Source organism: Temnothorax curvispinosus, unplaced genomic scaffold (assembly GCF_003070985.1).
Source record: "Temnothorax curvispinosus isolate PA1 unplaced genomic scaffold, ASM307098v1 QBEX01004775.1, whole genome shotgun sequence".
Classification (NCBI taxonomy): domain Eukaryota; kingdom Metazoa; phylum Arthropoda; class Insecta; order Hymenoptera; family Formicidae; genus Temnothorax; species Temnothorax curvispinosus.
Genome location: NW_020214555.1, coordinates 1,467,599 through 1,481,588, shown reverse-complemented (window position 1 = coordinate 1,481,588; position 13,990 = coordinate 1,467,599). Strand labels below are relative to the sequence as shown.

Here is a 13,990-nt window from a genome sequence, read left to right as displayed (position 1 = left end):
TATCATGCTCGTCGTATCGCTCATCGAATAACTTTATTTAAGTCATGTTTACAGTACAGTCCTCCATGTACTCAACGGACATCGACAAACATGCAATCTCCTGTCTTCGTAATTGCGACAATGTATCTCGTGTATAATACCGCGTGTAAAATAAATTCAACGTCGTCGTTTCGTCGGTGAATTTCTCTGAGTGTGAAAATCGTTCGTGCGGGTTTTTTTTTTTACTTACACACCAACCGGATAGGGTTTTACGAGAGGACACAATTATCCGAATTCAGACACCGCTGCGGAATACACAATCTTTGGACAATCTTTGCGGAAACTCTTGGTATACGTGTGCTTACGTGTGAGTGAACGCGCGGCCAGGAATACACAGCTTAAAATACACGTACTTGTTGCTCCTGCTGTTCGTAAAATTGCGAGGGCGAAAGTTCCCTTGGCTACGTAACTACGGTACCGTACGGTCGGTTTAAATCGGACATCTCGAGCTGACGATTCAAACGAGCTCTCGGCTGTGACGACTAGACTCATACCTGGATGAGACCAGCGATTACGAAACGATTACGTGAAAACAGTATGTTCCGTTGAAGATCTAAGAACGCATGTTACTTGTATATTACTCTAAAATGAGAACGTGGACGCAAGCGTTTACGAGATCTTGGAATTACGAGAGAGAGAGAGAAATAGAGAAAGAGCAAAAGTGAAATGGACGATGCTTTGCAGAGATTGCAAGCTTTCACGTAATCTACAGACAATCGCTCGCCGTTAAGTGAAGCCAAATACGTTGCGAATAATGAATCTTTAACATTACTCGTCCAATCACCGTTGTACGGAAGAAGTCACGCTGATCTAAGACGCAGCGGACCCGTCCGCCACCAGATTTAAGCCGGTATTTTTTTTTTTAACATCGCTTTAAACTTCGTCGCTTAAATTTCGTCCATCTACTTCACACTCGAATGACATCGGATTTTAAAAGTAAAACTACCAGGCCTAGCGCAAATGGCGTGCCGATAGTACCAGGACTTGTTCTACCTTTTTTTTTCCTTTTCCTCTTTACGGTATTCTTAATACTTCAAGAAAAGATCTCAACAATTGTACGAGACTACAATGTTCTCCGTCGCAGAGTAGATTCGAGCCTCGTTGGTTTTCAGTCAACGTTTTTAGGCGTCTCTCTCTTTTTTTCGTTTCGAGGCTCGGTCAAAGTATTCTTAAAACTGCGTGCTCCGTTTCCAACAAATCCGCCAAAGCCACTAATTATCATCGGTAACCGTCGTCATTGTCGATCGACCAACGTGTACAACCAACAAAACAGCGCCCAGTGTTTCGCACTGACGCTGACACAAAGCCGCGTAATATTCCCAAATATTCTCGGGCGACACGCTTCGCCGCTCCGTCCAGGCGACGTCGCCACGATTTGGTAACGGCAGCAAAAAAACACAGCCTATCTCGACTGCGTACAAAGGTCGCGAGATTCATATCTCGATAAATTGGCGACGCTCATCCTCCGTGTCGAGGATGTCGCGCTTTTCCTCAACGTATGTCGCGCATACGCACAAACTGCTGACCGATCGTCTCCAAACCTCCGTTGCCTATCAGATCAACGTCGTTAGTTATTTTGATTATTTTCTGCTTCAGGAAATCCCCGTCGCATCCTTGTATATAATCGGATATCACAAAGTTGTTATCGTTCAGCGCGGGTGGTTGATTTTGATTTTGCGGCGGCCGGTTCCGCGATCGCGGTATTTGATCCGCCGGCTCCATCAGGTGTGCGTGCTTCTTGCGTTGATGTTGCAAGAGTTTGGCCTTGAATAAAATATATTCATTAACTTTCGTCGATTGTCAATCGGTGTGATTAATGTAATCCAGCCTTATATAAAATTTACCTTGCTGGCGTACTGTTTATGGCACCACTGACAACCTTGAGGACTAGTCGTGATGCTGCCCACTGTCTGACTGAAGCTTGGATTCGGCAGTCCTGAAAATTCCGACTCCTTTTGCCGATTGCTAGGCGGCAAGGCCGCGCCAGGATGGTTCTTCATAATATGCGCTTTACGTTTACTGCTACTCTTATAGACCTTAAAAAATATGTGATGTGTGAAAAAATACGATAATTTTATTTCTACCTTGAAATGGAAATTTATCTTATGATACCTTGTCGCAATATTGGCAATAGTAGTCTCTGGTTTGTCGCAGGATAGGTAAGTTCAATTCCGGCACAGATTCGGGGGCGACATCGGGATGCCGCTTCGCTAGGTGATTCACCAGCATTCCTCTTCGTTTGAAACCCACCAGGCATTGATGACATTTGTAAATAAAGCGATTGTAATCGTTCGGGTTCACCTATTAATAAAATAAATTCATTAATCAATATAATCAATAACGTCCATCTATTAATAAAATAATTGATTAATATAATTAATCTCCTTTTTATTTTGACATACCTTTGGCACAAATTTTTTCGCTTGATTGTTCTGTGTTATTTGTTCTCCATTAACCGTTTGGGAATGGTGTATTTTAGTCATGTGTTCCTTCAATTTGTCCTTTCTCTTGAACCGTTTACCACAGTTCGCGCAATGAAATTCTCTGCGCAAATAAAAGTTAATTAAAATTTACATATATCTTATTAACGTAATCGTCACGATAAATTAAAATTAAAACTTGTACCTGTGATCAGAGTGTTTCAGCAAATGCATTCGCAACTTGTCGACCGTCGGGAAACGTTTTGCACAATGCTGACACTTGTGCTTCCTCTCGCAGTGATGTGCCCGAATGTGTTTACGAATGACCGAATATTTGATAAATGTTCGCTGGCAGTGAGGGCAATTGAATATACCGTCTTGATTTCTATGTGTCTCAACGTGATCCTTCAGCATCGTACTTTGGCGAAATAGCTGCCTGCACATTGGGCACTCGAAAACCTGTTTATTTTCTGCAAATCGGAATTGTTATAGCACAGAGTAATACGGTACTGTTTAACTCCGATTGACCGATTTGTTATAGATTTACCTTTATGCGTTTTCAGATGACCGGACAACGCGGAGTTGTTCATAAATCGTTTCAAGCAGATACTGCATGGCAGTGGTTTTTGGTCTTCAGCACCATGCGCCAAGCAGTGCTGTTGTAATCGTATCTTTGTAGCGAAACGTTTGTAACACATTGAACACTTGTATGAACCTAAAGGATTTAATCTCTTTGCTTTAGGTAACGCCGTTCGCCCGTGCTGAGACACATGATTCACCAATTCGCTTTGCTTCTGGAACTCCAATCCACACTGCGGGCATGCGGACTGGAGTTGACTTTGATTTTCAATTTTGATATCGATAGAAGAATGAACGGCTGCGTGCAAGTTAAGCAGGGATGGCTTTCTGAAAATCAAGCTGCACACGGAACATTTCCATTCCTTGTCGCATTTGTTCTGTCGCGAATTCTCCTTTTCTTTCACGTTTCTGTCGCGAAACATTTTTATGCGTCGATTATAAGAGTTGCCATCTAAACGCGGCCATGTAGATATTTGGTTCGCCACTTCCGCTAAAGAGAAAAGAAGGAATTAATTTACATTGGTCAATGTTTCTATACTATATAATATGTTATATCTACACTTACAATTCTTTATACCTTTTTCATCTTTTGCATCTGGTTTAAATATCGGCAAATTTCTGCGACTTGCGTAGTCTGGACTAGGACCTGCCTTTAATTCTTCCTTTGGCGAAATGTTTCTATTAGTCAAAAACACTATTCCATCTTTCTGCTGACAAATGATCAAGTTTTGCTCCTTATACGTCAGCGCGGGCCGTACAAAACGCATCCAGTTCGAAGTGTCTGAAAATGTAACGGAGATTTAAGTTCAATGCCTTAAACCAGAAACAAGCGCTATAGATAGATGATTACTTACTTTCATTGGAAACGTCCACTTTCAGGAATTCCCCGGTCTCAGTTTCATAGAGCAGTGGCAAAGCGTTCTCGAAAGGTGACCCGTCGTAAGGGCACAATAGACCTTCTATGGGTCCGAATTGCGTGCGCCTTCGAATATTACGTTTCGCAAAAACCCCATAGGTCACGCTATTCGCTGCAGCATGCGAAGTAGATAGCTTGTTTAACAAAAGATATGATCCTGGCAGTGTTGCTACAGCACGCGATGGCACAGGTTGATCCGCGATTGCGCATACGTCGGTCAAATTAGAGCTGTCGTCTTTGGCACAATTACCGTCGTATTCGTCGTCGCCCCCTGTAAAAATGCCCAATCCAATATATCAAGTACCATAACGGAATATAAAGTAATAAGATACGGGGTATATCTAAATGGTCTGTACAAACTTTGGGAATAAGTTCCAGAGACCTAAACAAGCAGAAAATGTCCCATGAACATGGGGTCGGAAACTTAAAGTTACAACGATTGAAAGTTTTCCTGCAATGACTGGAGAAATTATCACGTCAAATCGCATAGGAGTTACAAACTGTTTATTTACCTCGACTCCAAGGAAGCCTGCGCACGTCGCACTGACTGGCGAGGAATTCAGAAAAAAAAGTTAGGCGAGGAAATAAATAAACACGTGCACAGGCTTTCTTGGAATCGAACGCCAAGGCCATTTCGAGCATTTGCTGTAGCAAGTGTACTGTCCTGTTATGTTCGTGGCAAAACTGAGGAAATAAATAAACACAGTTTGTAACTCCCATGCGATTTGACGTGATAATTTCTCCAACCATTGCAGGAAAACCTCGAACCGTTGTAATTCCAAAGCAAGCGTTTCCGACCCCATGTTCATGGGACATTTTCTGCTTGTTCAAGTCCCTGGAACTCATTCCCAAAGTTTGTACGGACCATTCAGATACACCTTGTACATATTAAATGTTTAAAATAAATATTATACTTACAGAAATCTTTTTTATCTGTTATATGCCGTTTGGATCTCCTTACATCTTTTTTCTCAACTACTTTCTTCTTCTCGGTGGACGGTGGTTCTTTGGCAATTTGTCGAATTTCTTTATCACACTCTGACAAAGCAAGATTGTTGTTTTCTTTATTCGCGTCTTCGGCAATAGATGGTAAAGTAATAGGGTTGTCCTCCATCTCTATACTCTGATTTTTAAACGTGTTGATAACGTTTATTTGATCATCCTGCATCACCAAGAAGTCCCTAGTCAGAGCGAAATCTGTGCCCGGTATTCCTGTTAGCATTAAGGGAGTCGTTGAAGATTCCAATTCAGGTGCAGTTTCTGCAAATGTCATATAATGGTCAAAAAACAATTTAAAAAACCATCTAACACGACTATCCTCTATACCTTATCTCGTGATAAGCAAAATCATTTCTTACCCTGCATTAAAATCAATTCGTTGCTGACGCTGGACACTAGCCCATCCTCGTTCCCATTGCCCACAAAGTCTGTAGTGGTATCCGTCTGAGGTACGGTCTGAGTGTCGATCGGGTGAGCCAGCTGAGTCACATAATTGATGCTCGTTCGTATATTTGGTTCGGGCTGGGACATTAAGGGCGAGGACGGGCCTTGGAGCACGACAACGGAGTTGTGGAAAGGAGAAGAAGGCAGTTGGACCGGCGTGGGGGAGTATCTAGCAGCAGAGCTCATATTTGGGTCCAGCGGGCTGACTCGATGCTCGAATTCGGACAGAGGAGAGGCCGCCCTCGGGGAAAAGGAGATCTGTTCATACGTGGGAAACAATCGGGACTGATCCTCCACATATTCCACCTGGCAACAGAGTGAACGAAGCGGTCGTTATCATGAGTACACCGCGCTGACATGTCGTTCATCAAAGAGAGTTACTCACAGTCAGGAACAGAAGCCTGTTGTTCAGCTTCTTCGGTTGCTCGCACAGGGACGAGGCGAAGGGGTGATCCGTAGGCCAATTCACCGAGATGTCAGCCCCCCTGTCGATGCTGGATATCTCGAAGGACTCGGCAGGGGCCCCCTCAGGAGGGCCCCTTGGATCCATCTTACGTCGACGTATCGCACCAGCGAACTCCGTGATTTTGTCTCGCCTATGCCTGTATTACAGTCACATCCGACCACTCGGAAGCACACACAAAAGTACCGAGGGATAGACGGGCCGTGTCAGATGTGGGTGACCGCCAGGTCGCTCTAACCGCGACGCGCGACCCTCGGTGTTGCGGGAACGGCGCGGGCGGCGCGCGACATCGCGCGAGAGGCAGGAAACAGGTGTTCGTCGCGACGGGCCCCCGTTATTTTGAACTCACACGAGAAGAATTCGTCAGCCTCGACATATAGGCTTCGAAGTCGATGCACCTCTCGCTTGGTGGATGCACCTGCTGCTGCGAGCAGCAGCACTGGCCCGTCAACAGTCGACGATTGCCGATCTCGCCTTGCGATTGATTAACGTCGGAACGGCGGGAAAGTTTGAACGTCCATCCGCGAGACAGCCCCTCCGTATCGCGCGCAATTATAATTATCTTACGATTTTATTCGCACAATCGTAAAATTTATCTAGAAAACTTATTCGTAAAATCCAGAGTTATTTTATCACCCTGGTGGAAAAATGTCTCAGAATTTTTCATATATATTATTTAATCAAAATTTTTATAAAAATTTCCAGTTTCTCAGAATGCTCAGAATTTTTCAGATTTTTTTTTTATACGAATTGGAACGTTTTTCAGAAAAACTCAGAAAATAATAAAATATTTTAGATTTTTCCCATCAATACATCTTTGTAGAAATCTGATTAAATGTGAAAAAATTTGTGCAATTTATAAGAAATTTTTATACACATGGATACTGAAATATTCCGAGAATCCTTTAATTATTTCTGAATCAGAGAAAATGTATACATTTTTTTATTTTATTTTTATAAGTCTCAATTCTTATAAAATTGTGAAAATATGAGAAATTTTTTCATTAGAAGAATAAAAAAAATATTCCTTTTTGTACCATATTAATAGAAAATATATGAAAGATACGTAGCGCATTGTAATTGAAACACATACTGGAATTAAAATCTATCTATAAAAATCGGAAAATCCGAAATTGTTTTATCAATTATCTAAATTATCTTTTAAATAAATGCGGATGCGCACGAGGTAAAATTAAAAAAAAAAAGTTTCTTGTTGTATAAAATTAATAGGAAATATGTAAAAAATAGATATATAACGCATTGTAATTGAAAAGCATATTGAAATTACTCGTGTAGACTTATCATTTTCAAACTATTATCTCTTAATGGATATAAACATTTTAATTAAAAAATTCCAAGTAGAATTCTATATACATATACATATATTATAATCGTTTACTGTATTTTTAATTAAAATAATTAATTAACAAGAATTCGAGGTATTTATTTATCGCGGCAGATTATCAGTGTACCGCGTAATATTTGCATTTCACTCTTCCCCGGTTATCGCTTCTCCCCTCGTCTTCTTTTACCGTCCAATTCATGAATGGGGGATGGGACCCCATTCACGTGGGATCGGGGGGTTGAAGCTTTCCCTAACAACAGAGAAACAAGCACGCATAAACAAGGGCTTGGCGCAGTCCGTGACACGAATCGGACAATTATTGATAATTCGTTTTCAGGTCTCAGACTGACGAGACGCGATGGTGCTGTTCGATGAAGCGAGGAAGCTGATGAACGACATGATGAAGATAACGATCTTCCAGCCGTCCGAGAAACGCCGAATGCTGGAGGATGAAAGGAAGACCTTTCTGGATCCGAATCTGGTTATGGATGCGAGGCACAGGATATTTCGCGAAGACCTGGCCAGTTCTCCAGCGATTAAGTCTTCTGTCCTGACAGAGGCTCGAAGGTATACCTTCGAACTTTACACGCACGACTTATACAAATATAGATTTTATTTATAATATATGTATCTATATACCTCGATCTTTACATACGATTTATAAAGTCCAGACTTTATTTATAATATGGTATGTATCTATACGATTTATAAGTTATCGCAAATAAGACTTTTAACTTTATCGTTTATCTTAATTATCAATTTTTTTATTGTTACTTTTTTATTGTTAATTTATTGTTAAGCTTAATACAATTACGCAAATGGATCACCTAATTTTGTATTGTATAAAGATAGATTTTATTAATGCGTTCACAGATTACTGACGAAGGAAGAAACGAGGGAACTGCAGTTGAAAAGAGAACAGGCTTTCATAGAGAGGGAATTACGCAAATTCGAGCAAGACTTGCAAAAGAGCCGTCCTAAATTTTGCGGACTGTGCAGCAGAAAGAATATAGCTAGCTCTGACGACGAGAACTTTTGGAGAACATCCAGCAGAGTCAAGGTGAAGCTCGGCGACAAATATATTTAAACATTCAGTAAAGATGAATCACTATATTTTTAATGTGCCTGCAAATATATCGTAAGTTTTTAAATATCTAAATTAATTTTATTAACAAGTCTGAAAATTTACAGCGGATTCTCACTAATAAAAGAAGGAACAGAACGATTGAGCAAAAGCCGACGGCCGTTCAAAAGAAGGCCAGAAAGCCACTTGCGGAAGTTTCGTCTGCCGAATCGAAAGACAGCAGGCGATGTTCGACAAACGGAATCGAAATTACATCTTTCGGTAGCATTAAAGTGACCATCAAGGATAAATCAAGCTGCGAATCGGAAGAGCAACGATTACGTGTCTTGAGATCGTGTTTCGAGACTCTGCGAGAGAACGCGCGGGATAAGCGTCGTCTCTGCGAAATCGAGAGCCACATCCAGAGCATCTTGTCGCGAAGAAAACTGAAAGCGTACGTTTACCTGTGGAAAACGCATGTGAAGAAGGTGAAAGCGCAGCGAGAACGCGCGGCGGAAAATCCCGACGCGCGGAAGATTGAGATGCTTATCGACACCATCAGCGAGACGCAGAAAGAGTTGAAGTCGAGTCAAAGAGCGGAGTCGAAGGGTCCTCCTCCCTCAAACTCGAGAGACACCGAGACGAAGAAGAAAACTCCTTCCAGGCCGTTCTTCCACGTCGTCGAGTCGCCGGCACAGTGTCGACTGAACGCCCAAAAGGAGATCATTCGCAAGCAGAGGATGAAATTGGCTGAGCAGAGCAAGATCATCGAGGAACTGAAGCTGAAGCAGGTGCAGGAAGAGATAACGAGGTCCGGCGAGGAGACGGTGAACGCGGCCAGGGAGACCCTGACCCATTGCGGCCAGCAGACCAGAAGGACTTTGATTCAACTAATGAGACAAGCAGGCTACAGGTAGTTTTGTAATTATGAGCGTCCTATGTCATTTCAAGACGTAACTCAACCATGAATTCTTTATCTGAAAAAGAACATAACTTCAGGTTAATAAATTTCTAATTCTCGAATAAGATTCTTGAATAAACTCGCCATTGAAAATCTTAATTCGAACAATAATCAGAATAATAATCGCATCTTCTCGAATCACAACCTTCTATTCCACATAAAATATCTCTTTACGTTTATATATAACGTCGTTTGCATCGGACATGGGTATCTATTTGCACGCGAGTGCATTCTGAGCAGCTAAGCTCTTTTATAACGTACGACGATGACGTAAAACATAAAGATGCTGGAAGCTGGTCTTGCGAACCAAATTAAAGTGGACCGTTTATTATATCGCTCGCTTTACGCGCCGGTCTTTCTACAGTTTGCGAAGTAGAAACTATTTTAAAGATCGAGGAGAGTCTGTTCAAAGTCCGGCCTTTTGCGTTACAGTAAATTAAATCGCCACGGATTTTTAACGCAAACTTAATTCGGTTCGGCGGGTCCTTAATTACACGTTCCTTTTTAATTAACAGGGACAAATCCTTGATGGCGCCGGTACGGGTGCCGAGTCCTCCTAAATTTCTGGCAAGGATGGAAGCGCGGGCGGAAGCAAGGAGAAACAGAATAAAGCTGCGCGAAGAGGAGCGTCAGAAGAAACTGGAGGACGAGAGGAGGAAAGAAGAGGCTGCCAGGAGGGCGGAGGAGCAAGAGCGGAAAAGATTGCAACAAGAGGTCAGATAATATGAGAGGTCAAAGTATATTAATATCATATTGAGTGTGTACAGTACACTTAGCTCTCACAGCTTTCACCTTGCTAACAAAATTATCTCTTGCGAGGGACGTTTCCAGTAAATGTTACACTGTAATACTCTAGCTTACATTACTGCATACAATACTCGCTTACTTTGTACTTTACTCTATAACATAATAAAGTATTGCATTCCCTCTAATGCTGCTTATACGCTACATTTAGAAATATACCCCACGTTTAATCTAAGATTTTTTTTTCGTCCTCAGGCCTTGCGCGAGGCAAGAAGAATGCGTGAGGAACGGGAGCAGCAACGAGCACGCGAAGTAGAAAGATATAAAAAATTAAATGCCATGGCGGAAACATTTTATCGCAAATACTTGTTACGACGTTGTATAATCGCGCTCGTCGAAAAGAAGAATAACGATATGAAGAAAGCCGAGGACTACTATAAGCGGTGCTTACTTCAAAAAGTGTTCATGATGTGGAAGGTGGAGACGGAACGTCTGAATAAAATCAAATCCGAGTTAGCTACATCGTGGTACAACAAAAATTTATTGCGGTACGCATTGCGGAAGTGGAAGGAAGTGGTGAAGGAGGAGAAAAGAAAAGATCAAGTGGCTAGAGACTTCTCCGACATGAGATTACAGAACAAATGCTTTAAAGTGTTAAAAATAAAAGCTGTGCAATATAAAGTGGAACAACTGAAGCGTGAACGTTTAGCTTTAGACCATTACGAAGAAAAGTTGAAAAACAAGTATTTCGATATGTGGAAAAGATATCCAGAAGTACTGCCTACTATCATGGAGAGGAAGCGAATAAGAAACAAGTGGCGGGAAATGGTGCAAGAAATAATCCCAGACTTTGACCCCAGGCAAAGAGGTGTAATATTAGAAGACTAGTTTAACGAATTTAGAAATAACTTAGATTTAATACTGTTGCGACAATCGTTGGCCTCGTATTTGATTGAGGTAAAGAGTAGCCTTATTCCTAAATACACGCAAGATAGAGTAACATCATTCTTTTACGCAGAATAAAGGTTGATCCAGACAAAACTTGCATAGGTAAAGCATATGCAGTAAAGAGATGGATTGGTCTATTTCCTTATGCATATGTATATGGACCAATCAATTTTCTTATGTTTATGCTTATGCGCTATGCAAGTTTGTCTGGATAGACCTTAAAACGCAAGTCATTACTGTACATACGTATTTAAATTTCTTTTTACTTCAATTTACCTTAGAATGTGTACGTGTATGTTCGTGTGTACTGAACGTAATTTATTATATTATTATACTTTACTATATTACTCTCGTACAATGGCCTTTTTATCACAGTTACAATAAATATACAAATGTTATGTGCAATGATACATTAAGGATGATAAATGTAATAAATTTTGATGCCTCGTGATATGTCGAACATGATTTCATAAGTGTAACATTATCCATGGAAGTAACATATCTATTATACTTTTCATGAGTTATAAATCGTAGATATCAGGATACATTGAGTAGATGAAGACAGGGTGCAATTAAGCCGATAGTAATTGGCATTCTCAGATTCATCATTTCGAGCGAAACTTATTATTACGGCTTAGCGCTATGACAAATATTTTGGCCTTACCGTTTTCTAGTTTGTCGAATTTGATTTCATTGCATCCTTCGTACACAGCGTAATACATACACCGTGTGAAGTAAATTCAGTGACCTAGTAGTTTACAAATATCATCCCTAAGTTTTGCAGCAGAACAATCGGGATACATTCTTCAACATTCCATAATCGTACTGATTTTTGGTATCCAATCGTCGCTCGTTCGATGTCGTGCCATTGTAGAGCAGCCATAGGTGGTAAATGAGATAACAAAAGAGCATTAGACCCACGAGGAGGCTGTACAGAGCGGAGACGAAGCAAAGCGCGATGCTGAAACAATATACACATTATTGCAATATTGATCGGCTCGGAACCGTTCGGAACGAACAGTTGGGCGACACATTATCAGTCGAACTTTTATCATATATCAGAAAGCAAATAAGAGATACAACAATATTTATAGACGCTACGTCTCGCGGACCTGACAATTATCACTATCTCGCGACTATTAAACTTTATAGATCCCCTGTATCTTTCCAGTTTACTTCATCAAGACTTGGTATCAGCGACACCCTTCCCGCTCGTGCTCACGATATACTTGACTTTTCATCCTCTTGTGGAATAATTTCAAGAGTTATATGCACAGTGTGTGTTTCGATATTCTTAATGTTTATCAAGCCGCAACTAGAAAACATGGTAAATACGTACTCCAACTGGTGATACACGTCACTGCAGTCGTCCGGTAGGAGTACAGTCCCGATAAGTATAAACGGATGGCAGACGCTGGTCATAGTCAAGTTGGAACCGTATATAAAAGCGATCGCGGAAAAGAATAAACAGCCTAAGTAGGACCTTAAATTGCTGGAACCTATGCAGCAATCCAGCCTGAAAGAAAAAAGCGAGGAAGTAATTAACACAAGACGCTGGAAGTCGGATCGTACAGATTGATAATTACATAATCCAACGTCAAGAAAAAAAGGCCAATCCAAGATACCATTTGCAGTGATATTCCCGGTTGAGAATACAAGTCTGGCACAAGCGGCAGTGGTGGGCCTTGGGCGGCGCCCTTCTCCTGCACGTGGCGCATAGCTCGCCGCTGCCCTCGCCGAGCTCGAGGCTCTGCGTGGGGCCGACGGCGCCTCCTTCCTGCACGGTCGCGTCCGCCTTGAGCTTGGTCTTGTAGCCGCACCACATGCCCCCGATCACGCACATCATGAACACGAGATTCTCCTCGGGGAGGATCTCTAGCAGCGGCACGACGCACATTTCGAACACCAGCATCATCATCAGCACGCTCGCGATCGTCCACATGAGGAAGAACTTGGTGCGCAGTAGAAACCTAAGGAAGTTGTGGTGCAGGTAGTAGACGAGGACCGGCGTGACCAGAAACACGAGAACCGTGCAGAGGAAGGCCTGGGCGGCGATCACCGCCAGGATCGGCACCACCAGCAACGGCAGCATCGCATCGACGGAGATCTGCTTGGCGCCCGCGCGCCAGCCGCATGGGTTACGCAGCCTCTCCCAGACGGTCATGCTTCGTCGTCGGCGACCTGAGAGAGGGAGAGCGGTGTGGCTCCTCCCCTCACACTGGCATACGCGAGAGGCGTCGGCGCGACGGCCAGGGCCAGCGACGGGCGCGTTTTCGAGGTTATGTCAACTCCCCGCGGTCACCGCGCCGTTGACGTTTGAAGACGTTTCCCTACCACGCCGGTCGCGCGGGAAGCGCAGGCGGTGGCACTCGCCATTTGAAAGTCCGTCGCCAATAACAACATGTCAACATGTTGTCATGATATTGCACATGCACATGTCATGTTTATCCAAACGTTAAAGGGGGAATATACACCTAGAAACGAAAAAAAAAGGTAATTTTCAGGAATTTTTTTCAGTGGAACTATTGGAATTGTCGGGTCGGGGTTTTTTGTAGTTAAAAATACACATTTTCGAAATCGCTACGTTGAGTTCAAGCGCCCGCCATTTTGTAAAAAATCAATATTTTTAAAATCGGCTACGACACGCCAAAGATAATATAGTATCTATTTTCATTTCCTGTTTGATTTTTTGTTTTAGATGATTTTTGACGAAGCGCCGCTAGGTACCGTCTTTTTTTACGGCACTTCGTAGACGACTCCAGTACTCCGTGAATTTGCAACATTTTTTAATAAAAAAAATTTAAAACATTCTTGAAAGTGTGTATTTTTAACTACAAAAAACCCCGACCCGACAATTCCAATAGTTCCCCTGAAAAAAATTCCCGAAAATTACCTTTTTTTTCGTTTCTAGGTGTATATTCCCCCTTAAGTTCAGTTACTTCGTGTGTGTCATTTCGAAAATATCAATAAAAAATAATAAATAATTGCCAGTATTCTTGTATTTTTTGTTTATAAATTCTTTATTTCTATATTTACAATATATTAAAAGTTTTATGCTTTATTTTATTT

At 41.9% G+C, this 13,990-nt stretch overlaps 3 protein-coding genes across 4 annotated transcripts; 1 reads left to right on the top strand and 2 right to left on the bottom strand.

The window, feature by feature from the left end:
* Positions 1-14: 14 nt before the first annotated feature.
* Positions 15-6,298, bottom strand: LOC112454020 (PR domain zinc finger protein 10-like). Of its 2 annotated transcripts, none has more exons than XM_025015170.1 (11): positions 5,783-6,298; positions 5,313-5,703; positions 4,873-5,214; positions 3,893-4,225; positions 3,604-3,819; positions 3,007-3,528; positions 2,665-2,929; positions 2,442-2,583; positions 2,152-2,340; positions 1,884-2,075; positions 15-1,803 (listed from the first exon to the last, which is right to left on the bottom strand). In XM_025015170.1, the coding sequence occupies exons 1-11, from the start codon at positions 5,945-5,947 to the stop codon at positions 1,531-1,533; spliced, it is 3,030 nt and encodes a 1,009-aa protein (XP_024870938.1). In that variant the 5' UTR covers positions 5,948-6,298; the 3' UTR covers positions 15-1,530. The 2 variants fall into 2 exon arrangements, with proteins under 2 accessions (XP_024870938.1, XP_024870939.1); XM_025015171.1 differs by having other exon boundaries at positions 3,616-3,819.
* A 1,003-nt stretch (positions 6,299-7,301) lies between these two features.
* LOC112454083 (trichohyalin) lies at positions 7,302-10,882 on the top strand. The gene is made up of 5 exons (XM_025015288.1): positions 7,302-7,772; positions 8,079-8,265; positions 8,397-9,181; positions 9,745-9,943; positions 10,229-10,882. Exons 1-5 carry the CDS (start codon positions 7,564-7,566, stop codon positions 10,859-10,861), a joined length of 2,013 nt encoding a protein of 670 aa, XP_024871056.1. The 5' UTR covers positions 7,302-7,563; the 3' UTR covers positions 10,862-10,882.
* LOC112454084 (palmitoyltransferase ZDHHC23) lies at positions 10,867-13,837 on the bottom strand. Its single transcript, XM_025015289.1, has 3 exons — positions 12,547-13,837; positions 12,261-12,437; positions 10,867-11,882 (listed from the first exon to the last, which is right to left on the bottom strand). Exons 1-3 carry the CDS (start codon positions 13,083-13,085, stop codon positions 11,693-11,695), a joined length of 906 nt encoding a protein of 301 aa, XP_024871057.1. The 5' UTR covers positions 13,086-13,837; the 3' UTR covers positions 10,867-11,692.
* Positions 13,838-13,990: the final 153 nt, after the last annotated feature.

What these genes read in the sequence shown, in the direction of transcription:
- LOC112454084 (XM_025015289.1), bottom strand. Translation starts at nt 13,085, where the DNA reads ATGACCGTCTGGGAGAGGCTGCGTAACCCATGCGGCTGGCGCGCGGGC. An exon ending in CGGGAATATCACTGCAAATG is followed by an intron (nt 12,438 to 12,546) that starts GTATCTTGGATT and finishes TTTTTCTTTCAG; the next exon opens with GCTGGATTGCTGCATAGGTT. An exon ending in GACGTGTATCACCAGTTGGA is followed by an intron (nt 11,883 to 12,260) that starts GTACGTATTTAC and finishes ATATTGTTTCAG; the next exon opens with CATCGCGCTTTGCTTCGTCT.
- LOC112454083 (XM_025015288.1), top strand. Translation starts at nt 7,564, where the DNA reads ATGGTGCTGTTCGATGAAGCGAGGAAGCTGATGAACGACATGATGAAG. An exon ending in GTCCTGACAGAGGCTCGAAG is followed by an intron (nt 7,773 to 8,078) that starts GTATACCTTCGA and finishes ATGCGTTCACAG; the next exon opens with ATTACTGACGAAGGAAGAAA. An exon ending in ATGAGACAAGCAGGCTACAG is followed by an intron (nt 9,182 to 9,744) that starts GTAGTTTTGTAA and finishes TTTAATTAACAG; the next exon opens with GGACAAATCCTTGATGGCGC.
- LOC112454020 (XM_025015170.1), bottom strand. Translation starts at nt 5,947, where the DNA reads ATGGATCCAAGGGGCCCTCCTGAGGGGGCCCCTGCCGAGTCCTTCGAG. An exon ending in TCATCTGAAAACGCATAAAG is followed by an intron (nt 2,930 to 3,006) that starts GTAAATCTATAA and finishes TCCGATTTGCAG; the next exon opens with AAAATAAACAGGTTTTCGAG. An exon ending in ATTGCCAATATTGCGACAAG is followed by an intron (nt 2,076 to 2,151) that starts GTATCATAAGAT and finishes ATATTTTTTAAG; the next exon opens with GTCTATAAGAGTAGCAGTAA.